This window comes from Rattus rattus, chromosome 2 (genome assembly GCF_011064425.1).
Source record: "Rattus rattus isolate New Zealand chromosome 2, Rrattus_CSIRO_v1, whole genome shotgun sequence".
NCBI classification, from domain to species: domain Eukaryota; kingdom Metazoa; phylum Chordata; class Mammalia; order Rodentia; family Muridae; genus Rattus; species Rattus rattus.
In genome coordinates, this window is record NC_046155.1 from 171,420,945 (window position 1) to 171,448,619 (window position 27,675).

General features: G+C 49.6%; 1 protein-coding gene across 5 annotated transcripts in view; it reads right to left on the reverse strand.

Annotated features, from left to right (window-relative positions):
- The window catches only part of Eml2 (EMAP like 2), a 31,531-nt gene extending 8,684 nt beyond the window's left edge, over nucleotides 1–22,847 (reverse strand). The window contains exons 1-14 of one of the 5 annotated variants that reach the window (XR_004386958.1): nucleotides 22,209–22,847; nucleotides 19,600–19,818; nucleotides 19,372–19,495; nucleotides 19,166–19,270; nucleotides 17,115–17,143; nucleotides 16,335–16,464; nucleotides 13,688–13,837; nucleotides 11,957–12,026; nucleotides 11,758–11,868; nucleotides 7,255–7,350; nucleotides 6,357–6,491; nucleotides 3,942–4,041; nucleotides 1,864–2,018; nucleotides 1,596–1,721 (exon numbers count right to left, since the gene is read on the reverse strand). Coding sequence is in view for 4 of the 5 variants with exons in the window: in XM_032894310.1 (XP_032750201.1) it covers nucleotides 1,596–1,721; nucleotides 1,864–2,018; nucleotides 3,942–4,041; nucleotides 6,357–6,491; nucleotides 7,255–7,350; nucleotides 11,758–11,868; nucleotides 11,957–12,026; nucleotides 13,688–13,837; nucleotides 16,335–16,464; nucleotides 17,115–17,143; nucleotides 19,166–19,270; nucleotides 19,372–19,495; nucleotides 19,600–19,818; nucleotides 22,209–22,356 (1,698 nt within the window). In the remaining variant the exon portion in view is untranslated. Of the gene's footprint in view, nucleotides 1–1,595; nucleotides 1,722–1,863; nucleotides 2,019–3,941; nucleotides 4,042–6,356; nucleotides 6,492–7,254; nucleotides 7,351–11,757; nucleotides 11,869–11,956; nucleotides 12,027–13,687; nucleotides 13,838–16,334; nucleotides 16,465–17,114; nucleotides 17,144–17,615; nucleotides 17,691–19,165; nucleotides 19,271–19,371; nucleotides 19,496–19,599; nucleotides 19,819–20,657; nucleotides 20,784–22,208 lie in introns of those variants that run through there. The other 4 variants (XM_032894312.1, XM_032894310.1, XM_032894313.1 and 1 more) reach the window with 4 other exon arrangements.
- Between the last annotated feature and the right edge of the window lie 4,828 nt (nucleotides 22,848–27,675).

Genomic DNA, 27,675 nt, shown 5'->3' on the forward strand with positions numbered 1-27,675 from the left:
GGTAGTGTCGCACGTCTTTAATCCCCGCATTAGGGAGACAGAGGCTGGCAGGTTTCTGAGTTTGAGGACAGCCTGGTCTACAGAGGGAGTTCCAGCACAGCTAGGGCTACACAGAGAAACTGTCTCGGGGTGGAGGGTGGGGGGCAGGGGGCGGGGGGACAACAAACCAAGAAACAAAAAAGCACACAGAGGTCCCAGGTTGTATTCTCATAGGGTGGCTCACAACCACGTGTAGGTCCAGCTCCAAGGGATCTGATGCCCTCTTCTGGCCAAGGCACTGCACATGTATGGTGCGCAGGCAAAACACCCACACGATGATGATGATAATAATAATAATAATAATAATAATAATAATAATAATAATAATTCTGCTGGCCTTGCTTTCCTGTCTTTTGGGGTGTGGTCATCCTCAGGAATTCATCTGAGAAGGGCTCCTTGTGCCCAGCCTCCTCCATGATGAGACAATGGGAACACACCACACCCCCAGCTTTCAACACTGGTTCTGCAGGTTAAGCTCAGGTGTTCACGTTTGTAGGCCCAGGCTCTACTGACTGAGCGACCTCCCCAGCCTCTATCCTCTTACAGAGACCGAGGCCAGAGTACACCTATATGCAGCAGCACAGATTTAAGCTAGACTTGCAGAGGGCAAAAGGTAAGGAACAGATAAAGAAAGGGGACGATCGAGCAAGGAGGACGGACACACTGTGAGCTACTCCTCTGCCTCAGACATCAGTCTCAATGGTATGCTATGACGAAATGACTCAGATCCTCACAAACCCCCATGCAGTCCCTCTTTCTGTCTCATGCACAGAGAGGTGATTCACTGGCCCAGTATCACACAGCTAATGAACCACAGGGTTGATATCTCCAAACAGCCACTCAAGCCCCAGACTCCCAAGTTCCAAACTACTATGCTACACTTCCTCCTGCTAGGTTGCTTTTTAACTGAGTATGGCACACCAGTGAGGGACGACTGGGCATCTGAGTTGCAAGAAGAAATGAGAGCCCAGTGTGGCAGTGTCCACCTGGAATCCGAGTGCTTGGGAAGTAGAGACAGGAGGATCATGGCCAGCCTTGGCTCCATTGTGAGTTTTAGGAGCAGCCTGGGTTGCACATGAGATCTAAATCTCAAAGATTAAAAAAATAAAAGGAAAGAAAGGAAAACAACAATGAGGAAGAGGATGGGCAAGAGAGGAGGAAAGTAATAAAGACAGGCCAACCCCAAAAGACCGTGGAATTGGGGTGTGGGACTTGCAGGAGACTGACAATTTGCAAGGACACTTACCAACCAAATATGAGGAGGCTATCCGCAATCAGACCAGCAGGAGGCAGTTTATTTGGAAGCAAGGGTGCTGGGAACCCACTTTAGAAGGTAGGTAACCCTTCGGAGAGTTTCGAACCAGGGCATCAAAATGAAGAGAGATAACTGAGGGGAAGGGATGAAGGGTTTCCCAAAGGAATGGGGCAGGGATGTAAGCAGGAAAAGAAACGGAGGCGTGATAACAGCGATGACAGTGGTGATGATGGTAGCGGTGAGGGTGAAAGAGGTACGTTTAGGGGTGGGAAGAGAACTGGGGGGCGGGAGGGGTACTCACCTGGACAAGCAGAGAGAAACCTGTGTGCACCGAGCCAAGCAAGATGGAGTTACGGGTGGTCCCCACGTACAGTGTGTCTCCCCTGCCCTCTGCCACGGTGCGTACAGGGCCGAAGTCCTCTGGGACCTGAGTGGGTAGAGGTGTGTATAGGATACATGTGAGGTGGGGTGGCATGACATGTAGTCGGGGAAAGTCCAGAGTTAGGAACCCGGGTGGGGTAGTGGCCTGGCCATGATTCTACAAGCCATCCCCCATTTCCAGTCCTCACCTCCACCTCTTGCACCTTGCTGTAGTCTGAACCCCAGAGGACCACCCGACGATCGCGGCCCCCTCCAGACACCAGCGTCCCGTCCCGCAGGGCGCAGAGCGCAAACACGCCACCATCATGGGCTCCTAGAACTTCCTGGGTGATGCGGTTTCCACCTGCAGGGAGATCAGGGATGGGAGTTGGCACGAGGAGCTGTTCCTTTACTGAACCCTGTGAGGACCTAAAGCCGCGAGGCCCACGTTCACCTTTCTGTTTCTCTTGCTCTTGCACCCACTACCCATCCGTCTGCCCACCATGCGCGGACTCGGTGCTTTATCATCTCTCCACTGAGTCATCTGAACTCTCACCCGCCAGCTCGTCCTTTGACTAATCCACTCATACATGTCTCCAAGGCTTCTTCCACTCATCCATCCATTTCTCCTGCCATCTATCTATTTATCTGCTCATCTGCCGATCCATGTATCCATCTCTCATCTATCGACTCATTCAGCCGTCAATCTACTAGTCCAGCAGTCGGTTCTCTCCCACTTCCTTCTATCGACCGCCTCCCATACATCCATCTACATTTCTGTATATAAGTGATCCAACACTCCTTCCTTCCACTGCCCCATTCATTCATTTATTCATCTCCCTACTGATCCTTACGCCAATCTACCACTTCATCCACCCACCCATTCATCTATTGGTCCATCAATCCATCTCGCCACCCATCCATCCATCCATCCATCCATTCATCCATCCATCCATCCATTCATCCATCCATCCATCCCTCTCTCCTAATCCACTCAGACAGCCACTCACTTGTTTCCCATCCATCCATTCATGCAGCTATCTGTCTATCCATTCACTCATTCATAAATCCACCCACCTATTTATCCATCTTCTCACCCATTCTTCCATTCATAGATACATAAATCCACTCATCCTTCTACCCAGTTATTCGCACAACACACTGGCTACAGCTGAGTCATTTCACACATTTATACTCGGGCCTTGGTTGCTAGCAGAGGACAGAGGCTGGGGGAACGGAGAATGACTACAGAGTCAGAGATGCCTGAACTGAGCCTTGTCAAGGATGCTGGAACTGGAAAATAGGAATTTATCTTTTTTGTTTTTTTGTTTTTTGTTTTTCCGGAGCTGAGGACCGAACCCAGGGCCTTGCGCTTGCTAGGCAAGTGCTCTACCACTGAGCTAAATCCCCAACCCCAGGAATTTATCTTAAGGGCTGGAGAGATGGCTCTGCGTTGGGAGCACTTTTTGCTCTTGCAGAGACTTGGGTTCAGACCCTAACACTAACAAGGTAGCTCTCAACCATGTGTATTCCAGTCCCAGAGGATCTGGTGCCCTCTTCTGGCCTGTGTGAGCACTGCATGCACATGGTGCATACACGTACATGCCGGCGAATACTCATACACATACAATTAAATATTTTTAGATTTGTAAAGACTATGTGTACATGTACATGTGTGCACGTCCATGTTTAGGCATGCGTACATGAGTGGCTGCAGGAGCCAGAGGAGTTAGATCCCCTAGAGAAGGAGTTGCAGGTCACCTGACACGGTTGCTGGGTAGCAAACTCAGGTCCTCTGGAAGAGCAGAATGTTCTCTTAACCACCTAGCCATTTCTCCAGCCCCGAAATCTTTTTTATTTTTTTAAAGAAAGAAACAGGAAAAAAAATTTACCCTAACATGGTGCCGGAAGCTCACAGTACTTGCCAAGCAAGTGTAATAACCAGGATTCAGATCCCCAGAACCCACATAAATGCCCAGCCTTGGTAGAGATCCTTAGAGCAAAGCTGGCTAGTGAGACTAGTTCTATCGGTGAGCTCTGGGTTTGATTGAGAGTCCTGCCTCAATGACTAAGGTGGAGGAATAACTTTGAGTCACTTGACAATCACTTCCAGCCCCTCCCCCCACGCACGCACACACGTGCGCATAAAATAGAAACAGAGAGATTTATCCTACAGTGACATTGACTGATTCCACATGAGCATGGTTACAGGAAGGGAGATATTTGAACAGTCAAGGGTATTTGAAAAGATGGAGGTCGGAGTCCAAACAAATGTACTGATACTAACCTTTGCCCCAGACATAGAGGTTTCCCCCAGAGTCTCCAGTGACCACGTCGCCACCTTCCAAGAAGGTCACACACAGCACATACTTTGGCTTCTCGTGTTTCTATAGTACAGGAAGAGAGAGGAAGGACGGCGTCAGAGAGTCACTGAAGCAGGTGGCCTTGTGCAGATCATAGGCATCCAGGGCTTTTGGACCACGGGAAACCCCTGTGGTTTGGGTAGGGAGGCCCCATAGAGAATATCTGCCTTTCCCCTCTCCTCACCAGAACGGCTCAGGCCACCTGGGAGCTCTGGCCATGTTGTAACCCTTGACCACCTGGGACAAACCTCTTGCCCCTCCTCTTTGTCCCCATACTTTTCTGCCAGTCCTGTCTTCAGTTTTCTCCGCCTCTTCTCTTCTCCCTGCCTCAGACACCCCGTTTCCAGAGTCTAAGCTACATCTCTCTGTGCCTCAAGCCCTCAGTGCTGCCCTTTGAGCCGAGAAGAGTAGGGAACTCGAAAGTGTGCCTGTCCCTGCCCTCCTGGGCCCTTTATCTACTGTTCTGGTTCCTTGTGAATATGCATGTCTGGGTGCACATGCGTGTACATTTACATGGAGGACAGAGGACAACCATGAAGGCATTTTGTGGAACATATCCACCTTGGGTTTTGTTTATTTTCCTTTCTCTTTCTCTCTGTCTGTCTCTCTCCCTCTCCATCCCCTCTCTTTGTAGCCCAGGCTGGCCTTGAACTCATGGAGATGTACCTGCCTCAACCTTGAAAGCGCTGGGATTAAAGGTGTGCACCACCACACCTGGCATGTTGATTTGTTTTGTTTTTTAATCCGCTACACTTTTTAACCATTCTGCACATTTATGTGGTATATGTGTATATGTGGAGGACCAAGGACAGTTGTGGGAGTCAGTCCTCTCCTTCCATTCTGTCTGCCTCAGGGATTGAGCTTGGGGTCTCTGCCTTGGTGGCAAGCACTTTTAACTGCTGAGCCATCTTGCTTGCCTAAATATTGTTTTTATTTTTGTTGTTTGAAAATTGTGTGTGTCTGTGTGTAGGCATGTACTGTGTGTGTGTGTGTGTGTGTGCATGTGCATGTGCGTGTGCACCTATGAGTACAGGTGCCTGCAGAAGCCAGAAGTGGGTTTGGATTCCTGGGTGCTGCCTGATGTGTGTTGGGAACTGGACTTGGGTCCTCTGCAAAAGCACTTTAAGACCTAACTACCCAGCCATCATCTCTGGCTCCTCTCAACTCGCTTTTGAGACAAGGTCTCACTAGGATCTGGGCTTGCCAAGTAGGCTAGGTTGGCAGACCAATAGGCCAAGGATCTGCCTGTCCCCACCTCCCCAGTGCTGGGATTCTAAGCACCTGTCTGCCCTGCTCCCTGGCTTGTAGTATGTGTGTGCTGTGTGTTCATGTGTGTGCTACTGTGTTCCCGTATGTGCATGCTAAGTGCGTTTATGTGTGTATGCTTATATGATGTGTTATGTGTGTTCATATGTATGGAGGAGTGTGCTATTGTGTTCATGTGAGCATGTATGCATGCTAAGTGTGTGTGTGTGTATGTGTGTGCATGCTAAGTGTTTGTTATGTGTGTTCATGTGCATGGGGGTGTGCTACTGTGTTCACGAGAGTGTATGTATGTATGCTAAGTATGTTTGTATGTGTATATATATGCTATGTGTGTTTGCTGTGTATGGAGGTATGCTATTGTGTTCATGCGTGAATATGCATGACTCCCAAATGTGTTTGTGTGCTTGTGTATGTGCATGCTATGTGTTTGTTGTGGGTTATGTGTGTGTATGTATATGGGGTGTACTATTGTGTTCATGAGCATGTATGTATGCATGCTAAGTGTGTGTATGCTTGTGTATATGTGCATGCTAAGTGTGTTTTTTTGTGTTCATGTATGTGCATGCATGCACATGTGCAGTTGATATCAGATGTCTTCCTTGATTGCTCTTCAGATATTCTTACCAAGGCAGGATCTCTCGCTGATCCTGGAGTTTACAGATTCAACTACTCTTGCTAACTAACTTCCCCTCCTGAGGATTACAGATGTCCCACCAGGCTCCCTTGGTTGGCAACGGGAACTCCAGTCCTCACACACACAGTAAGCTCTTATCCAGAGCCATCTCCCCAGCCCACCTCTCCCTGCAGCCTGTCTGTGTGAATCCCCTTTTCATGTGGGCAATGCTGGTCATTGAGCACTCCCGATCTGCCTGGAGCTCCCGTGTTCTCTCACCCCTGAACCCTCACAGGTCAGAGTTCAGCAACATCTTTCTTCATACAGAAGAGGAATGAGGCCAGACATGAAACAGCTCGCTATTCCCAAACCACCAAAGCCCTGGAGCCCTGAGGACTGTCTGCCCGGAGTTCCTCTTTGGCCCTCGAGATCAGTCTGTCCACAAATCCCTGGCACTCACCTCAAACAGGCCCTGCCGCTTGCTCAGGTTGCCTCCTTCCAGGCTCCAGAAGTAGATGTGGGATTTGCCACAGGTTATCAGCAGGCTGGGATCAGTGGGGTGGAAGGTAGCCACCAGCACGGCCTCATTAGAACACTTTGAGGGGGGTCAGGACAGATACTGAATGAGGATCTCAAAGCCACCAGGACTACCATAGCATACCCATCCCACGCAGGACCGCCCTAAACAGCCTTCTTGCAGGAGCAGGTAGGAGACCGGCTGGCTCCTCGGGGAGTTCCTAGTCTCTGTCATTTGTTTACTGTGCTGAGCGCTTTATAAAACTCATTTGAGCCCCATTGTCCACTGGGAGATAAGGTCCATTAGTGCTTTCCATCATAGACGAGGTTCAGAGAAGGAAAGCGCTTGCCCAAGGCTACACAGCTATTTAACACCTATGTTCAGGATCACAACATCTGATTCCAGGACAGCATCTCCTGTCCTCTTATCCTTTCCTCAAGAGGGGCCCCTGACCTAGAATCAAGTTCCTTGCTCTCAGCCTGGGCATGTGATCTTGGGCAAACAACTTATGACCGTGCCTCCCTCCCTACCCACCCCCAATGACTCTTCCTAACAGCCCTGGCTATCCTGGAACTCACTGTGTAGACCAGACTGCATGTGACTTTGTGCTGAGCCTGGTCCACCCACTATACCCAACCTCTCCACCTCCCAAGAGGAGGACACCATTACTGATCTCATGTCCAACAGAGGCAGCTGAGGCTCACAGAATGGAAGCCGTTTGCCCAGTCATCCAGCAGACGATGCCAAAGCCCCCATTTAAGCTCAAGTCTGGCTGCAGATTCCTAACCACACAGTGCAGGAGGTCCCAGGAGGTCACCTGGAGGGCAGCAAGCCCACCCACCTTGCTATCCACCACTTTGCTCTCCTTGGCCCAGTCCCACACAGAGAGCACATGATCGTTGGATTCATCCACTGCACATAGCAGGTTGCCCCCATTCTGTGGAACACAGAGAGATGGGTTAGGATGTTTCCCCACATCCCACTCTGACCCATTCACCACACATGCCTGTTCAAACTCGTTCACAAGCATGATACATGAAACACATTTGCCTTGGTCAGTATTGATTGCCAACTTGATCACAACCTAGAATCATCTGGGAAGTAAGGTCATGTGGGCAGCACCTTACCCTAGGCAATCAAATCTCAATGAGGGACTGTGGGCAGCACCATCCCCTATGCAGGAAATCTGAACTGTGTAAGAGTAGGAGAAGTGAGATGAGAACTAGCATAAGCCCATGCTTTAATTCATTGCTCTCCGAGGCTCCTGACTGTGGAAGTAATGTACTAGCTGCTTCAAGCTCCTTGGCTCTCCATTGTCTTCTAAGTTACTTTTCTTGGTTTATTACATCATAGCATCAAGAAATGAAAGTAAGGGGCTGGAGAGGTGGCTCAGTGGTTAAAAGCAGTGGATGCTCTTCCAGAGGTCCTGAGTTCAATTCCTAACAATCACATGGTGGCTCACAGCCATCTATGATGAAATCTAGTGCCCTCTTCTGATCTGCAAGCATTCATGCAGACAGAACATGATATACATAAAAATTTATTAAACACTAAATAATATTAATATTTAATAATAAATAGTAATAAATAATTATTAAATCTTAATAAATAAATCTTTAATAAAGAATATGAAGTGAAAGTAAGCCAGGCACTGGTGCACATGCCTTTGATCCTGGCTCTTGGGAGGCAGAGGCAGGCAGATCTCTGGTTTAGCCTGGTCTACAGAGCCAGTTCCAGACAGCCAGGGTTCCATGAAGAAACCCTGTCTTAAAAAATAAAAAAAAATATAAAAAGAAAGCCAGCACTGGTTAAAAAAAAAATTTCATCCTGTGTAAAAATCTCTGGGTTTTGTGTGTGATATTCAGACAGGGGATGGAGTCTGTTAAAAAAATGTTAGGCAAGGGCTCACCACTGAGCCACTTGCCCCCAACCCCTCACTGGGATTCTCAGGCAAAAAAAAAAACATAAAAAAAAAAAAAAAAAAAATACCACTGAGCCACGCCCCAATCCCCTCACTTTTGGGGGATTTAGGGATGGGGACTCTACCACCTGAGCCACGCCCCAGCCCCTCACTGGTGGATTCTAGGCAGGGGCTCTACCACTGAGCCACGCCCCCAGCCCCTCACTGGTGGATTCTAGGCAGGGGCTCTACCACTGAGCCACGCCCCCAGCCCCTCACTGGGGGATTCTAGGCAGGGGCGCTATCGCTGAGCCACGCCCCCAAGTCTCCATCTTGTTTTTGGTTGAGAAAGGGCCTAATTTGATTGCCCAGAATATTAGCCAGCGAGATGGCTCAGTGTTTGCTGTCAAACCTGATGATTTAAGTTCAATCCCCAGGATTCATATGGTGGAAAGAGAAAATTGACATCTGTGACTTGTCTTTGGACCACACATACGGTGTTCACACATGTGCACAAACACAAAGTGAATACATAAATGTTATTTCTTTTTTTTTTTTTTTGTGTGTGTGGGGGTTCTTTTTGTCAGAGATGGGGACCGAACCCAGGGCCTTGCGCTTCCTAGGTAAGTGCTCTACCACTGAGCTAAATCCCTAACCCAGTAAATGTTATTTCTTAATTAGTTAAACTGCCCAGACTGGCCTTGAACTTATTTTGTCTTCAGCCTCATCAGTACCCAGGAAATCTGGTGTACGCGACCATGCTCCACCTCTTAAAGAGTTGTACAATGACTCATCCCTAAGAAAATCTGCAGCCTGTACAATTGGGGATTTTTTTTCCTCTCCGAATTTTATTTTATTATGTGTATGGGTGTTTTGCCCGCAAGTGTGTCAGTGCACTATATGTGTGCAGTGTCCGGGGAGGCTAAAAGACAGCGTTGGGTTCTCTGGAACTAGAGTTATGGACATTAGTTATGGACGTGGTTCCTAGGAATCAAACGGGAATCCTCTGAAAGGGCCGACAGCGTTCTTAACTGCTGAGCCATCTCTCTAGCCCCCACAGTTGGCAATTCTTGTTTTCTTTCTCTTCTTCTGAGACAACATTTCTCTGTGTAGTCCTGGCTGTCCTCAAACTTCCTGTATAGACTAGGTAGCCTCGAGCTCAGAGATCTGTGTCCTCTGCTTCTTGAATGCTGGGATTAAAGGCGTGTGCCGCGGCCCGGCTCACAGTGGAGAATTCTTGCTGACACCATCTACTCTGCAGTATCACATGGAATGAGGGGTGCTGAAACGGGCCCCTGCTGCGGATTCCTGGCTTGCCTCCAATTTGCTGTGTAGTGCAGGCTGGCCTCAGCCTGCAGTGAACCCCCTGCTTCTACCTCCTGAGCGATTTGTTTTTCATTTTTTCCCTCCCGGTTTGGTGCTGGAGATGGAATTCAGGGCAGTGTGCAGGCTTGGCAAGCCCTCTACCACTGGGCCACTCCCCCACCCCTGGAATGGCTTTTTATGTACATGAAATCCAGCCATTATCAACACTGCCTGTGGAACTTGGGGAGGTAGGGCTGGCAAGATGGCTCAGTGGGTAATGGTGGTTGCTGCCAATCCTGGAGCTGAGTCCTGCTCCAGGATCACCCACATGGCAGAAGGAGCAAATCAACGGCAAGCAGTTGTTCCTGACCTCTACGAGAGGGCTGTGCGCTTGTGTGTGCGTACATGTGCAAACACACCCACAATAAATAAATGCTTAAAGATAATATAGTCGGTTGGGAGGACAGCAGCGGATACTGGTGGATGAACGTGAGCAATGGACAGTGACCTAGATAATGAAAATATCAGCACCAAAGGGGCTGGAGAGGTGGCTCAGTGGTTAAGAGAACTGCCTGCTCTTCCAAGAGGTCCTGAGTTCGATTCTCAGCAACCACATGGTGGCTCACAACCATCTGTAATGAGTTCTAGTGCCCTCTTCTGGCCTGCAGGAGTACATGCAGGCAGAAAACTGTATGCTATAAACATAATAAATATTTAATCAATAAAAGACAACATCAGAACCAAAGTTATTTTGTATGCTTAACTTTAAATTTTCATAAAAAAAAAAAAGAGGGACCACTCAGTGGTTAAGAGTGCTTGCTGCTCTTAGGAGGACCCAGGTTTGGGTCCCAGCAGCCATGTTAGGTGGCCCACAACAGCCTCTAACTCCTGCTTTCATGACATCTGATGCTGTTTCCTGGATACTACAGCAGCAAAAGTAACCCAGTGATAATGTACAAAAATAAAGGACCGGGCATGGCAGCACATGCCTTTAATCCCAGTACTTGGGAGGTAGAGACAGCTGGGTCTCTGTGAGTTCAAAGCCAGCCTGGTCTATATAATGAATTTCAGGACAACCAGTACACACACAGTGAGAAGAACCTGTCTCAAAAATAAATTAGATAATAGACTGATAGAAAGTGGGCCTGATGTGGTACGTTCTTATTTTGAGACAGTTTCAATGTATAGCCATGGCTATCCTAAAACTGGGTACTTAGATCAGGTTGGCCCCACACTCAGAGCGATCCTTCTGCTAGTCAGGCAGTAGTGGTGTTTGCCTTTAGTCATAGCACTTGGGAGGCAGAGGCAGGCCAATCTCCGAGGCCAGCCCGGTGTATTTGATTTCCAGGATTGCCAGGGCTACACAGAGAAACCCTGCCTTGAAAAACAAGACAAAACAAAAATAAAAAATAAAAAACTGCCTGTATTAGAGGCATATGCTAAGATATTCATCTGAGCACATTTGAGACAAGGTCTCACATAGCCAAGGCTGGCCTAAAACTCCCGATTCACCCTCCCTGGCCACCCTGCTGTGTGGAACATAAAGAGGTGCCCCCAACAAGCTAGTATTTTTTTTTTTTTTTGGTTTTTTTTTTCGGAGCTGGGGACCGAACCCAGGGCCTTGCGCTTCCTAGGCAAGCGCTCTACCACTGAGCTAAATCCCCAACCCCCAAGCTAGTATTTTTTTTAAACTACCCCAGAACCACTGCAGACCAACACTGTGAAATAAAATTATCATAAAAAAAATCCATCGAGGGAGTGGAAGGGGAGGGCGTTGGCATCAACACCAAATTGCTCCACAAATTCCAGAAAGATTATTTTAACTTCTGTTTTGATCAGGGATTGGAAGGCAGGCATGCACACGGCACTCAGTGCTGGAGTTGAAGTGCCTTGAGAGATAAGGAACCTTCCAGAATGCTCAAACAAAAACAACCCATTGGAGAAAGAAGGGTATGGCGGTCCCATCCATGTGTTGCAATTCCAAGTGTCCTGTGCCCAGTGCTGGGCTCTGGGTTGCAGGCCCCCGAGACCCTGAAGCCCGAGATTTGAAGGGCTGTATGGCTTGTGACATCATAATGAGGCACAGCCCAGCCACCCTATAGGAAGGTGCTTTATGGAGGCATTGGGCCAAAGACTTACGGATTTGGAGAAGGCCACACAGCACACAGCTCTGTCAAACACCCCCAGGCCCAGGACGTGTAAGGTGGAAAGGGAAACTGAGTCCCACACACGCACATGGGGTGGCAGAGGCTGAAGAAAAGAGAGGCACAGTTACTTTAGGGAGAGGGGGTCCCAGCTTCATTAGTCCCTCTGCACTCTGCCCTCTGGCCATATATACCTTGCCTTCCTTTGTGGTTCCTGCCACCTGTCCTGTGGCGATGGTGACCATATCCGGATGGACAGCCAGACTGAGGAGAGAGGAGCAGAATCAGCTGTGGGGAGGGAAGAACTCAGAGACTAGGGATCCTTCCTTAGCAGGTTAGAGCCAAAATACACAGCTGTTCACTCAGTAACAAGAATTTTAAAAATGTTTATTCGTGAAGCGAGTTTGGTAGCACACCTTTAATCCCAGCACTCAGGATGCAGAGACAGGTGGATCTCCATGAGTTCAAGGCTAGCTTGGTCTACAGACTGAGTTCCAGGACAGCCAGAACTATATAGTGAGACCCTGCCTTGAAGCCCCTCCCATAGACAGGCAGACAGACACAGACAGTGCATATGTACGTGTGTGTCTCTTCGGGGTTACAATAAGGAAAAGGGGGTTGGGGATTTAGCTCAGTGGTAGAGTGCTTGCCTAGGAAGCACAAGGCACTGGGATCGGTCCCCAGCTCCGAAAAAAAGAATTAAAAAAAAAAAAGTGTCTGAAAAAAAAAAAAACAAGAAAAATCTTTTTCTTTCATTCATTTATTGAAACAATGTCTCATGTAGCCCAGGCTATGTAGCCGAGAATGGCATTGAACTTCCGACCTTCCCTTCTACCTCCTGAATGCTGGTATTATACATGTGGGCCATTATTCCTTGTTTATGGGGTGCTGGGGATGGAACCCAATGTTTTGTGCATGTCAGGCAAGTACTCTACCAACCCAAACACATGCCCAGGCATAGTCATTTGAGAGCAATGACAGGCAGTTAGAGGAAAGGCTGAATTTCTATTTCAAAATACCCACCTGGCTCGAGGAATGTTCTAGAAACAGTGGTGGTGGAAACTGATTAAATCCCAATATGGAAACACCTGGGACTCTGGGGGGAGGCACCACTACATACACTACTGATAACTGTCAGGTACAGGAGTGCATGTGTACAATTCCTGCACTCCAGAGGCTGAGGCAGACCGAAGAGGCATGAGTTTAAGACCAAGAATAGTTAAGTTCTAGGGCAGCCCGGGTTTGATGTAAAGAGACCCTGCCACAATAGGAAAAACAAAAGGCAGGGTGCTAGAGAGATGGTTCAGTGGTTAAAAGCACTGGCTGCTCTTCCAGAGGACCAGGGTTCAATTCCCGGCACCCACACTGGGTGGCACATAGCCTGCTGCAACTACACTTAAAGGGAACATGACACCTTCTTGTGGCCTGTGGGGACACCGCACACACGTGGTACACACAGGGTGCACACACAGACAAATGGTATGCATGTGTGCGTGCATGCACACACACATAGAAAACAAAAAAGATAAACACTACAGGGGCCGGAGAGATGGCTCAGTGGTTAAGAGCACTGGCTGTTTTTTCCAGAGGACCCGGGTTCAACTCCCAGCACCGACATGGTGGCCCACAACCATCTATAACTCCAGTTCCAGGGGATACGACACCCTTACACAGACACACATGCATCATAACATCAATGCACATAAAAGGAAAAAAAAAGATACACTATATGTGTACATACAAAAATCAATGCTTGTTTTCCTATTAATTTCCTCCTGGGATCTATTAGTGGCATAGGTGGAGCATTGGTTTGGCAATGGCCCCACGCTCCATGGTGGCAGTCATGTGGAAGGAGGCCCGGGAGGCACAATTTGGATGAATGCCCAAGCCTGAGTTCTCCCATCCCCCAAAGTACCGAAACTCACCATTTGATGTCATCGTTGTGCCCCAGGTAGTGTCGTTGTCTCTGCTCCTCCACGCTGTACAGTACAGCCACAGAGGCCACAAAGTACACCACCTCCCCGGTGGGCAGGAGGTAAAGGTTGGCCCTGCAATCCCGGCCTCGATAGCCATAGCTGGAGACGCCCAGGGCTGGTTAAAGAGCCTGTTCAGTCCCTCCTGGCTGAATGGAGTCTCAAGGCCACTGGAATGTTTTCCTGTCTCTGGCCCTGGCCCTGCAGGGGGTGTTGAACCATGCCGTTTCAAAACCATAAATATTCTGTGTGTGTGTGTGCGTGTGTGCGTGTGTGTGTGTGTGTGTGTGTGTGTGTGTGTGTGTGTGCGTGTGCATGTAAAAGTGTAGAGGCCAGAGGTAAACGTTGGGTGGACCCCCACTGGTTGGGTGGACCTCCATTTCTCCACACTGTTTTTTCCACCTACATTTTGACACAGTGTCTCTCACTGAACCTGGGACTCACAGATTCAGCCAGACTGGGGCTAGAAAGCCTGAGGGAATCTTCCTTTCTCTGCCCCACCCACTGCTGGGACTGCAGCCACTAGAAGCTTGGTTCCTTTGTGTGTGTGTGTGTGTGTGTGTGTGTGTGTGTGTGTGTGTTCGCGTGTGTGCATGTATTTGTGTGTGATGTGTATGTGCCTGTATGTGTGCTTGTGTGGTGTGTGTGTGTGTGTGTGTGTGTGTGTGTGTGTGTGTGTGTACGCATGCGCACGCACACAGAAGATGGGAATTAGGTCTTCATGCTTGGGCAGAAAGTGCTTTGATAACTGAGCTCTCTACAACCCTGTTTTTAGACACTGTATTGCAATGTAGCCCAGGCTGGCCTTCAATCCTGAATGAAGCCTAGACCTCCTCAGTGCTACAATGCCAGGCCAGGGTCATCATGCTTTGCCAGATGGAATATGGAATTTTACAAATGTAATTAGGATCTCAGGATGAAGTCACCCTACATGATATGCATAGGGCCTAAACCTAGTGACAAGCATCTTTACAAGAGACAAAAGAGCGGGTTGTGGGGTGCACATCTGTAATTTCAGCACTTGGAAGGCCAAGGTGGGAAATAGACTTACCTAGAAGTAGACTCTTACCTAGACTCCATGAATGAGTGACTAGGAGGTGTGGCTCAGTGGGAGAGCCCCTGCCTAGAATCCCCCAGTGAGGGGCTGGGGGGCGTGGCTCAGTGGTAGAGCCCCTGCCTAGAATCCCCCAGTGAGAGGCTGGGGGTGTGGCTCAGTGGTAGAGCCCCTGCCTAGAATCCCCCAGGGAGGGGCTGGGGGTGTGGCTCAGTGGTAGAGCACTTACCTAGCACACACAAGGCCTGTACATATGTGCATGCATGCTTGTATGAATGTGTGCAGGTGTGCATGAATGTGTATGTGTGTGAATATCATGTCTGGAATTGACTTCGGGTGTCTTCCTTCCTCAGTCACTCTCCCTCCACCTTCCTCAGGCGGGCTCTCTCACTGAACCTGGAGTTCAATCCCAGCTCGTCCTGGCCAGTTTGCCCTGGAATCCTGTCTCTGCCTCCAGATCGCAGGCTACACCATGCCCACCCGGCATTCACATGCGCTGAGGATGGAGACTCTCCATGCTTGTGCAGCAAACGCTGTGTCTAAACAAGCATCTCCCAGTGCCCTAGCCCAACACCTTTACCCGGCAGGAAATCCATTTATCAGAGGTGACAGCCAACTGAGGCACAGGGAGGAGGAAGGTGGGTTTTCCTTGGTCGCAGTCAGAGGCAGGGCTGCATTTACAACTCGAGGCTCCAAATCATCCCCTAGGATCATTTCCAGTTCCCCAAGTAGCTCCAACTGACCGGGGCCACAGCCATTCTTTCTTTCTTTCTTTCTTTCTTTCTTTCTTTCTTTCTTTCTTTTTTAAATTTTTTTTTCAGAGCTGGGGACCGAACCCAGGGCCTTGAAGTGCTCTACGACTGAGCTAAATCCCCAACCCCACAGTCATTCTTTCTTAGTCTGGGATGTTTCTCCTTCAATCTCTGCTTGTGGGTTCCTGTGCCTCTTTTTGAGAAACGCTATCACGCCCCAATGTGATACACCCCCACTGAAAGTTTCTAATAGAGATATTGTTGTAGCTGGGTGGTGGTGGTGCACTCTTTAGTCCCAGCACTCAGGAGGCAGAGGCAGAGGCAGACAGATCATTATGAGTTCGAGGCCAGCCTGGTCTACAGAGTTCCAGGACAGCCAGGGCTACACAGAGAAACCCTGTCTTGAAAAACCAATATATATTTACCTGTGTATGTATGTTTGTGTGTGTGTGTGTGCATGTATGTATGTATGCATGTATGAATGTATGTATGTATGTATGTATGTATGTATGTATGTATGTATGTATGCTTTTATATCCAGCCCTTGCAAGGTGCAGGCAGGAAGACGAAGTTCTCAAGATCATCCGTGTGAGTTAAACAGTCCCGCCTCAAACATTCCCGAACTAGTAACTCACAGCAGGTCATTCCAGCGGCCCGGCTTCCCTCTGGACTCCCTGTGCCTTCGGACCCCCAATTCTCCCACTGTGGCCTGAGAAACCCTAGCTGTAGCCCCGCCCCTCATCTCCTTCTCCGCCCTCTAAGACGGGAGGGAGGGAGCTTAGTCAAAGGATACACCCAATCTAGCTTTAGCCGGCTGGAAGGCAGCTCAGAACGAGTGTCCAGGCTATAGGTGGGCGCCAGCTCGTCTGGGATCAGCATGGGCACAGGGCGTCCCCGCAGAAACATCTTCACGGATCCCTCCTCTGCCAAGACACCCTCGGAGGTTAGGTTCCACACCAGGCCCTAGGCTTGTTTGCTCTCCTCTCGTTATTATTACTAACATCGTTATTATTATTTGAGACAGCTGGCCTGGAATTTGAGACCCGCCTGGAGTTCAGTGTGTAGCCCAAGCTGGCATGGAACTCAAGGTGATTCTTCTGCCTCAGACTCCCAAGTGCTGGGATTACAAGTGTGAGCTATAAGGGCCAGCTAATTATATATAGACAGAATCTCTTTATGTAGCCCAGGGTAGCCTTCAACTTCCAAAATGCCTCAGCCTCCTAAATGCTGGTTTACTGGGTTAGACCAAACCTCCCTCCCTCCATCCATCCTTTCTTCCCTCCCCTTCCCTCCCCTTCCCCCCCCTCTCTTCTTTGCTTCTCTTCCTCCCATCCCCTCCATCTTCCTTTCTTTTTTTTTTTTTTTTGGTTTTTTTTTTTGGGAGCTGGGGACCGAACCCAGGGCCTTGCTCTTCCTAGGCAAGCGCTCTCCCACTGAGCTAAATCCCCAACCCCCCATCTTCCTTTCTTAACAGGTGGATAAACTGAAGGCAGACAGCCAAAGGCCCAGAAGCCAGGACCCCAAGTCTTCAGCGGCTACACTCAGTGAAACCACGCCCACCCTCCACACTTACCCATGCTGAAGATAACTTCTTTGGTTTTCCTGTCAGGAAAAGACGCAGAGGGGAAAGAGGGGGAGGGGAAAAGAAGAAAACAAGTGTTTTAGCAAGCACTTGAGATAGGAGAGGGCGTTCTCCCACTAACCCCGGACTCTGCGGGTCTGGAATGATCAGGCGAGTAAGGAGCAGAGCGCTACCTCTCTGCAGGCCCTGTGCTTTGCTCGTTAGATCTTGAAGAGCCTAAGACACAGGCCCAGAGAGGCAGAGATCGCCAAAGGGTCACACAGCACGAAGTGGCAGGCACGCGATCCTGGAAGACCGGAGTCACTAGGGACCCTCCCTCCTAGGCAACAGAATGCTCCCCGGCACTCCTTCCCTCCCTACCCCGCAGCACCCCAAACATCAAGCAGCCAGGAAAACGGGAAAAGTTCAGAGGGAGGGGCGTGTCTCCACCATCTCTGCCAGAGGGGAGAAGGGGCAGGAGGAGGGAGGAGGGGTGCTGCGAGAGGGTCTCACCCAGTTCCAAAACTACTCATGGCGGCTGCTGGCGGAGCTTCGGGTCCGGGGTGGAGCCCGCACCGGCCCCGCCGCTTCCGGCCCTGGGAGGCGCCCGCGCCACCGCCCCTGCCCCGCCCCCCGCGGCTGACCCCTGCAGGCGTCAGGTGCCACTGGGTCCCATAGCCTGGACCACAGAATCCAGATACAAGACTGTCTGTAGAGGGTGAGGGTTGACAGCACAGACTCAGAGGCGTGTTTGCCTGAGACCAGATCTCCCCAGTTCTACCTCTTTCTAGAAGTATGAACTAGTTGCCCAACTATCCTACCTCGGTTTCCTCATTTCAAAAACGGAATAGAATAGCTACACTTCCTAGGGTGGTGCGAGATTGATAGCGGCCAAGGCAGGCAAGCATCTGACCAAGAACGTGACTGTTACTTCAGGAGACTTGGGGTTTGATTTTAGACTTACCATAGCCTACTCTTAAGTCCTGGCCCCTTCTACTTCAGTCTGGTCCTACCCTTACACATTGACCCCCGCCTCTAGACACTTGACCATGTCCACCACTGGACACACCCAATGCCCCTTTGTAACTTAGTCCTGGATTGGCTCTGTCTTCTTGTCTGTGTTTGTGTCTCTGCTCTTAAGACAGGATCTCAAGTAGCCCAGGCTGGCCTCAAACTAAACAGCCGAGGATAACCTGGAACCCCTGATCCTCTTCCCTCTACTTACCAAGTTGTGGGATCAGAATTGTGAACCCCCATACCATGTATGTATGTATGTATGTATGTATGTATGTATGTATGTGTGTATGTATGTATAAATCTGAGACAGGGTTTCCCTGTAATCAAGGCTGGACTGAAACTCAAGTGTAATCATGTAACTCAGTCTGGCTTTGAACTTGTGGCAATCAATCCTCTTGCCTCAGCTACTGCTGTTACAAGCTTGAGCCAAGGCCACTCCTGGCTTCCCTATTAATAACCAATGGTTCATCCACCTCTTTCTTGGGTCTTATTAAGCGATCTGACTCTATCCGACGTCACAGGACAGGGTCCTAACGTTTTCCCAGCCATCCGGTAAGATCTGCCACACCCACTATACCAAGCAACTTCTTTTGGAGTTGGACCTCCTGAAGAGAGGTCTCCGCTCTAGGTTCTGGTTCTACCAAGTTAACTCCAGTTACACCCTCAAATTCCGACCATATTTCTACGTCTGATTCTAACATTCCCTACAGAAACTCTGAGTGTCGTGTTCGGGCTCCACCCAGAGAATCAAAGGGAACTTTCTTTTACCTTACTAGTCACACCCACGAGCCTGGCTCCTCCCTAGCTTCCTCGGCTGACCCACAGCCCATCATCCAGGCCTGCTTAGAATACAGTCTCGTTCCCCAGTGATGGTCACTTTCCCATTATTGGCGCTACCCCTCCAGGCTTTCCAGTTTGACCAGGCTACCCCAGTAGTTCTGCACCCATACCTTGTGAACATGCTTACCCCACTCTAGGTTACAACCTCGTGGCCAGGGGTCTGGCTTTAATTCTGTCTGCAGTTGGGGCCCTACCCATGAACTTACCCTTCCTTTTTGGCGCTACAATTACTGCTGGAAGATGTGGTACGACTACGCGGGTCCTCTCGACGCACAGAGGCCAGGCGCTCAGGTGACAAATAGCGACGGCTGCTGCAGAAAGACCAGAGTGATGATGGCTATACCGCAACAATATAGCAGTCTTCTCCAGCAAGGTCTGGGAGGAGGCTGGGGTCCTAGTTTCCTTGCTTTACCTGCGTCCGGAACTCGCCTCTTTCTTGGGGGAAGATGGGGAGGTGGCATAGCCGCCCACGCGTCGCGGGGGTCCGGAGCCATTGAGGGGCGTCCTGGTGGGAAGGCCTTTCAGGAGCTGACACACTGCAGCAATGGGATTAGAGTATGGGGTTAGAGCCATGGGGTTAAGATATGAGCTTGAGGTCGTGCCTCTGTGCCTAATCACACCCTCACCCTGACCAAAATACCCGAGGCAGTGGTGCCCAGACGCGGGGGCGCCCGACCCTTAGGGGTGCTCCTCGCGCGCAGCGCCGCGCCCTGTTCTTCGCATGCCCGCAGGCGACGCAGCGCGTCCGCCAGCGCCGCCTTTAGGACCGCCAGCTCATCTTCTTGCAGCTGCAGCCGCTGCTCCAGCGCCGACACGCGGTCGTCCACTTCCATGCCGCTGGTGCTGGACAGATTGTCATCTAGAAAGCAGAGGAGATGCGGGCTGCAGGGGACCACGGGAGTGGGGAGGTGGGGGGGGGAGTTCGGAGCGGGGCGCTACAAAGATCAGGAGAGTGCCTCCAGCTTTTCGGGGTCTGTCGGGGATCAGCCACGCTCTCTGCCTTTTCGCAACCTGGGGCCGATGAGGATGCGTGGAGATGGGCCGAAGAAGAGGGTTCCGGCAAGGAGGAAGGAAATCCCCACCTCCTCTCTCTGTCACAGTGTCCTGGCCATGCGACCTTGGGGGAAGTCCCTTTTTCTCATGCAGATTCCACCAATCCCAGGGCTTCACTTTGGTTTTGAGATTCTGTGACTAAGATGCTAAATATCTTTTAAGTCATATCAGCATTTTAAAGATGACATCAAGCTACTCCCAGTGACAACGTTCTAGAACGCACCCCCAACGTCCTCAGAAGAACGTCAATATTCTGTCACAGGTACCAACATTCTCTCGCTGTATCCAAGACTTTTCAAGCCAAAAAGGTCCAGTCATGTTCATCCCTTCCCCTCACTCTCCTCCCCAACGGGTTCGCCCCTCCAAGAAGCCGTAAGGACGGATCTTCTATGACCCCTGGCGGTCGACATGGGGGTTGCAGGACAGGGATGACACCCGATCTCTTTTCCCCAGCAGGGAGTTTCTGTCCTCTGGTCCCACTTTATGCTGTCTCTGTACCCCCACCCCAGATTTAGCTCTTTTCCTTCTCTCCAATCTATTGATTCAGTTTTAAATGACTCCCTCATCATTTCCCCCTCCCGTCCTTCCTCCCAAGGGGGGTGAGGGATTCTGTGATCCTCCACCTCCCTCCCAGACCACTCCTACCCAGACTCATTGCTGAGACAATCTAGGAGACCCTGGCTTCCAGCCCGTTTCAAGTAAAGATGGTAGCAGGAACAGCAAGCGGGCTCGGAGGTCTCACTTGCCATCCCGAGTTCTGTGTCCGTCACTAAACCAGCCCCGCCTGCCCGCTGGACTCCCGCACTGCAGCCTCCAGTCCCCCCACCCCCTTTCCCTCCGTGGTCCAATCGCCTGCTTAGTCCTGCCACCCTGTCCTCTACCCCCACCCACCCAGTGCTCCGCGGGTCCGGTGTCTGGACCTGCAGAGGGAGGGGGTGAGGGAGGAGGCTCTCGTCGGAGGGAGAGGATTGCAGAGACTTGAGACCCCTATCGGGAAGTCCCAGGGTCCTGCTAAGAAGACCATGGGAGGGAGTTTAAAGATAACCCAAGGGCTACACAGCCAGTAGGGGCTGGGGGAGCCAGCAACCCACCTTATCTGGAGACCTTTTCTACCTCCCGTAAATAATGTTACAGTTGAAAATACAAGATCTAAGGCCCTGCATTTAACATCACATGAGTTTAATACATCCAAAATAAGACGAACCATTAAATATAGGAGCTAATGTTTCCACACCCACCCTCCACTCTGATGACTGTAGTGGCCTCGGCAAGGACTGTCACCCAGAAGCTCCCAGTCCGGGCACAGCTTTTCTTTCAAGAGCAGAACCCATACTTGCCCTAGCCTGAGAGACCCTGTCATCCTTAACCTTTAGAAGGTAGAGGGGTATTAAATGAACATTCTAGCTCCTTTGCCAACTCTAGGGGTCCCTAGCAAAGTGTGTGTGTGCCCAAGGGAGTGACCTCCAAACTCCGAGATGATGCTTTGGCAAAGCCCCCTGGTTGACATGGGGCACACTGACCCTGAACCGGCAGCTTTCATCTGAGGCCTTGCTTGGTCTGATGGTCCCACCCCATGACTCAAGCTCTTGGCTTCCTCCTGGACGTTTTCCTGGCCTAGAGACCAGTGTCCACTTTCCGCATTTCTTACCTTCCCCACTCCTCCAGCCCAGCTCCCCTAACACCAAAATGGCCCTTCTGGTGCCATATGCATTTGTCTAGGGAAAAAGAGGATTCTTCCTGGGAGGGAGAGGCAGGGCTGAAGAAAGTCCTCTACTGTACAGATTACTGGTCCCAAGCCCAGCCCACAATTCAGCATTTCCCCCTGCTATGTCCAAACACAGAGAAGGGTCCTGGGGAGGGAGCTGGAGGGGGCAGAAAGAGTTCTACATTCAGCTGACTCCCTACCCCAAGCCTGCCCGCCACCCTCCCCCTTCCCCGGGCACAGGCTCCTTCATGATCTTTACCCTTCTCTCTGTCTAGCCACCTTCGGAGCAGGTGTCCATTGGGGTAGGGGGAGCAGGAGCATGACTTTGGGGATAAAGGACCTTGTTCTGGAGTCAGAATCCTGTTGATAGGGAGAAAGGAAGAATCTCTCACAAGGGAGGAGGTAAAGACTTGGAAGAAAAGGGTTGGGGCAGGAGGAGGTAGGTCCACCCTGGGCGGGGCCAGGGTCTGAACTGAGAAGGGGGTTCTCACCGTTGCAGTATTGCAGCAGAGAGGACGTGTCGTAGAGGCCACAGAAGGCCGGGCCGCGCTCCGCCATTGCCCCACCACAGCCACCGCCGGCCCCCGCAGCCCCAGCTCGGGCCCGGTCCCCCCCCCAGGCCCTGCCTCCCGTTGCCATAGCAACGCCCTTCGTTCCAGCATCCCCAGCTCGGCTCACCCAGCATCAGGCGGCCGGCTCTGAGCCTGGCACAGGGGTCATCCCCTAGGATGCCCGGAAAGGATGTCCAGAGACTGCTGTCAGTCGCCCCCACCCCCAACAGTCTTCAGGTCAGGATTGGCTACGTCGGGGTCCCCCTAGGTACTGTCTGGTCCCTCCCACAACCTGAGTGTATTCTTTCTACACCCCCTCCTCTCCCGTTAGGAACCAATGAGAGTCTGTCGCGCAGGCTCTTCCGCCAATAGGGATGCGGACGGGTTTGAAGGGGCAGGGTCTTTCCTGCCTTTCATCCTGAAGCGTCGCCCCCCAGCTCTGGAAGGAGGATGGGGTGAAAGAAGACACTCCTATTCCCGAAAGCCTCCTCTAAATCTTTTATCCGATTTCCCATAAGTCCCCTCGCACAACCAGAGCTTGACATTGAAACCTCAAACATGCCAGGTTATTCTATAACTTGCGCCTGTATCCTAGCCGGGTCCTCGCTCCTTGTTTATTAGAGCTAGACACGCCCCCAGGGCTCTTAGCTCCACCCCCTAAATCTAGAAACAACAAAAGTTCTATTCCCGCCCCTAGAGCAAATAGCCACACCCCCTGAACATCCAAGGACTGGAACCTTGGACCAGACTCTCTAGCAGAGTTAGCCCCGCCCTCAGAATTTTGAGCCCTCCCTCAAATCCATTAGCCCCGCCCTAACCTTCCAACCCACTTCATCCACAGAAGCCCTTATAGCTCCGCCCCTACAGTCCTAGTCTCCCAGGAAGGCGTTATCCAGTCCGTATTTTGACAGAGACCCAGTTGTGAAACCCGGGACCAGCTGGCGGTGTCAGTCAGAGCAGGCTCCGAAACTGGGGAACTAGGAGAGAAGGAGTGGGACAATGGATTTAAAGATGGGATCGCCTTTCCCAAGTCATGACCCAGGCCACGGGGTTCATTTTGCTTTGTTTTATTGTCTGGTATTTTTGAGCGAGGACATTACTCTATAGTTCAGCACACCCCACCCCACCCCCACACCGGTTCCCCAACACCTGGTTTTTGTTGTTTTTTATATAGCCTAGGCCAGTTTTGCACTCATAATTCTCTTGTCTCCACTCCCCAGATTCTGGGGTTACAGCTTCCACTCCTACCTATGTTTTTCTGTTCGTTTGTTGTTTATTTTTGAAAGATTTGTTTGTTTGTTTGTTTGTTTGTTTATATGAGTACACTCTCGTTCTCCCCAGACACACCAGAAGATGACATCAGATCCTATTATACAGATGGTTGTGAGCCACTATGTGGTTGCTGGGATTTGAACTCAGGACCTCTGGAAGAGCAACCAGTGCTTAACCACTGAGCCATCTTTCCAGCCCTGTTTACTTTTTAAAATGGTGTCTCAGTATGTAATCTTGTCCGTCCTGGAACTTGATATATAGTCCAGACTAGTCTCCAACTCAATAGAACCTCCTGCCTCTGCCTCAGGACTGCTGGAATTAAGTGTCATCACAGGTAGACCTCTGGCTGTGTTTTCTGATGTATTTCTCTCTGTTGTCCAGTCTAGCAAAAACCTCACTAAGTAGCCCAAGCTGCCTCAGACTTGTAATCCTTCTGCCTCAGCCTTCCAAGACTGGGATTACAGGAAAACATTATTAAGTTCACTTCCAGTCTCTGCTTTGTTTTGATGCAGGACTCATGAACCCGAGGCTATCCTGAAACTCATTATGTATCTGAGAGGGTAGCCTCTGACATTCCTGCCTCCAAACTCTCTGGTACTGGGATTAGAGGCATATATCACAGGGTGCAACTTCAGAAAATACTTCTGTTCTTGATTTGTTTTTTTTTTTTTTTAAGATTTATTTATTTATTATATATGAGTACACTGTAGCTGTCCTCAGACACACCAGAAGAGGGCATCAGATCCCATTACAGATGGTTGTGAGCCACCATGTGATTGCTGGGATTTGAACTCAGGGCTTCTGGAAGAATAGTCAGTGCTCTTAACCCCTGAGCCATCTCTCCAGTCCTCTCCCTTTGTTCTTGATTTGTACGTTTATTTATTTGTGGGTGCAGACATACAGAAGCACATGAGTTCTTAGCATGGTGTGACAATTGTAGGAGGCAGATCTTTCCTTCCACCATGTGGGCTCTGGGGATTGAACTCAGGTCACCAGGCTTAGCAGCAAGCTCCTTTACTGCAGAGCCCAGACCATGTTTTATGGGTGGGAGGAGTGAGGCTGTCAACAGAAGATTTACCTCTGGACACACAGGAAGCTTTTGGAACTGGATTTATTCATGTTTGGGGTCTGTGTCCACTATGCTCTGGTTGTGTGAGCCCAAGCCACAGTTTCTGCATCATGGAAGGAAGGTTCACAGTCATGCCAGTCTCCTTTCCACATGTAACATGCTTCCTGAGAGTGAGTTCAGTGATGATCTGGGCTACTTAAAGAGATGATGTAGGGGGGCTGGAGAGATGGCTCAGTGGTTAAGAGCACCCGACTGCTCTTCCAGAGGTTATGAGTTCAATTCCCAGCAACCACATGGTGGCTCACAACCATCTGTAAAGAGATCTGATGCCCTCTTCTGGTGTATCTGAAGACAGCTACAGTGTGTACTTATATATAAAAAATAAATAAATAAATAAATCTTAAAAAAAAAAAAAAAAGAGATGACATAGAAGTGAGTTCAAGGCCAGCCTGGTCTACAGAGTGAGTTCCATGACAGCCAGGGCTACATAGAGACACCAGAAGAAGAAGAAGGAGGAGAAGGAGGAGAAAGAAGGAAAGAGACAGACTGCCTCTACAAACTGAGGTCTGGAGGCATGAGTCATTCATACAGTAACAGCCTAGAGTCTCCTAGTGAGGGCCTAGGGGAAAGACTCCATGATAGAGTGTCTGCTTTGCATGTTTGATCCCCTGGGTTTGATTACCAGGAACAGACACACATACAAACACACATGCACACAAGAATGCCATACACACATATGTGCATACACACGCACACCATGCATACATGGATACACATGTACACACACATGCACCAATACATACATATACACACATGTGCAGACACATGCATGCACACACATGCATGCTCATACACACATGCACACCATGCACACATGCATACATGTATGCTCACACACATGCACATCATGCATACATACACACACACACACACACACACACACACACACACCACACACAGTGTCCTTAGTACTTAGTATTGTGAGGGTCTATGATTCACTGAAAAATGATATCGTGGACTCAGATAGTACATAAAGGCAAAGAGTGTTTTATTCTGCAGAAGTCCAGCATGCTGGGGTCTCCCATTACCAGAACAGAGAGAAAACCAAGTGTGCTCGCAGGCCTGATTTTAAAGCACATTAGGGAATTCTGGAGTAGGTGGCCTCTATGTTAATCTGTTGGGTCCATCTCTCCAGACATTCCATTACCAGGGTGTGAGGGGAGGTCTTGAAACTGTTACTGAGGAAGTAGCTGAGGAAACCTGGAAACTGCTACTGACCCATTGTGCTTGCCTCAGGTCAGGTGATGGAGCAGCTTTTGAGGCCTGGACTTGCCCAGTTCTGGGAAACAGAGATTTAGGCCTCGTTTCTTTAACTGCCAATTAGAAGTCTGTCATGGAGTCAGCCTAACCTTCTCACTATAAGCAGAGCTCCCATCCTAGGTATTGGAGTCTCCACGGTGTTCAAGTTAGTTTCAGAGTTTGCTCTCACGCATCTTGATTACCGTGGAGGTTGTAAACCACCACACACAGTTCCTACATCCCAAACACTCACTGATGTTCATCACCATTTTACACCTCGAAGAAGCAGCACAGAGCTAATACAACACTTTCTGGTCCTGGTAAGTGCTAAAAAGGTAACTAGGACCCCAGTGTAAGGTCCACTTAGAATCCATGGCACCAAGACAATCTCTCCCAAGAGAGCAATGAGCTACAAAGGACAAAAGGAAAACATTTGGGGTTGGAGAGATGGCTCAGTGGTTAAGAACATTGCCTCCTTTTCCAGAGGTCCTGAGTTCAATTCCCAGCAATCACATAATGGACAGGACCATCTATAAAGGGATCTGATGCCCTCTTCTGGAATGTAGGTGTACATGCAGACAGAGCTCTCCTACATTAAAACTTTTATTTTTTTATTTTATTTTTTTATTTTATTTTATTTTTAAAGATTTATTTATTTTATGTATGCGAGTACACTGTCACTGTCTTCGGACACACCAGAAGAGGGCACCGGATCCCATTACAGATGGCTGTGAGCCACCATGTAGTTGCTGGGATTTCAACTCAGGACCTCTGGGAGAGCAGTCGGTGCTCTTAACCGCTGAGCCACCTCTCCAGCCCTAACATGTTAGATTGCTCTTTTTTTTTTTTTTCTCGGAGCTGGGGACTGAACCCAGGGCCTTGCGTTTGCTAAGGCAAGTGCTCTACCACTGAGCTAAATCCCCAACCCCAAAACTTTTTTAATTAATTAAAAAGGAGAAGAAGCTGGAGAGAAGGCTCAGTGGTTAAGAGCACTGGCTGCTCTTCCAGAGGTCCTGAGTTCAAATCCCAGCAACCACATGGTGCCTTACAACCATCTGTAATGAGATCTGATGCCCTCTTCTGGTGTGTCTGAAGACAACTACAGTGTATATATAATAAATAATTTATTTATATAATAATTTATTATATAATATATAATAAATCTTTTGAAGAAGAAGAAGAAGAGGAAGAGGAAGAGGAAGAAGAGGAAGAAGAGGAAGAAGAAGAGGAAGAAGAAGAAGTGTTTATGCCCAGAGCTGAATGATTTCTGGGCAGGAAAAATAAAATGATAAAAAATAAAAAAGGGCTGGAGGGGTTGGGAATTTAGCTCAGTGGTAGAGCTCTTGCCTAGGAGGCACAAGGCCCGGGGTTCGGTCCCCAGCTCCGAAAAAAAAAAAGAAAAAAAAAAAAAAGAAAGAAAAAAAAAAAGGGCTGGAGAGATGTCTCAGCGGTTAAGAGCACTGACTTTTCTTCCAGAGGTCCTGAGTTCAATTCCCAGCAACCACATGGTGGCTCACAACCATCTATAATAGGGATTCAATGCCCTGTTCCGATGCGTCTGAAGGTAGCTACAGTGTACTCATATAAATACAACAAATAAATCTTTAAAAAAAAAAAAAATGGGGTTGGGGGATTTAGCTGGGGGGAGGCCCTTCCCAAAAAAAGAAAAACCCCGGGGTTGGGCCCCAGCCAAAAAAAAAAAAAAAAAAAAAAAAAAAAAAAAAAAAAGGTCCTAAGGTAGGGTTTGGCTTAGTCTTCAGCAACCAG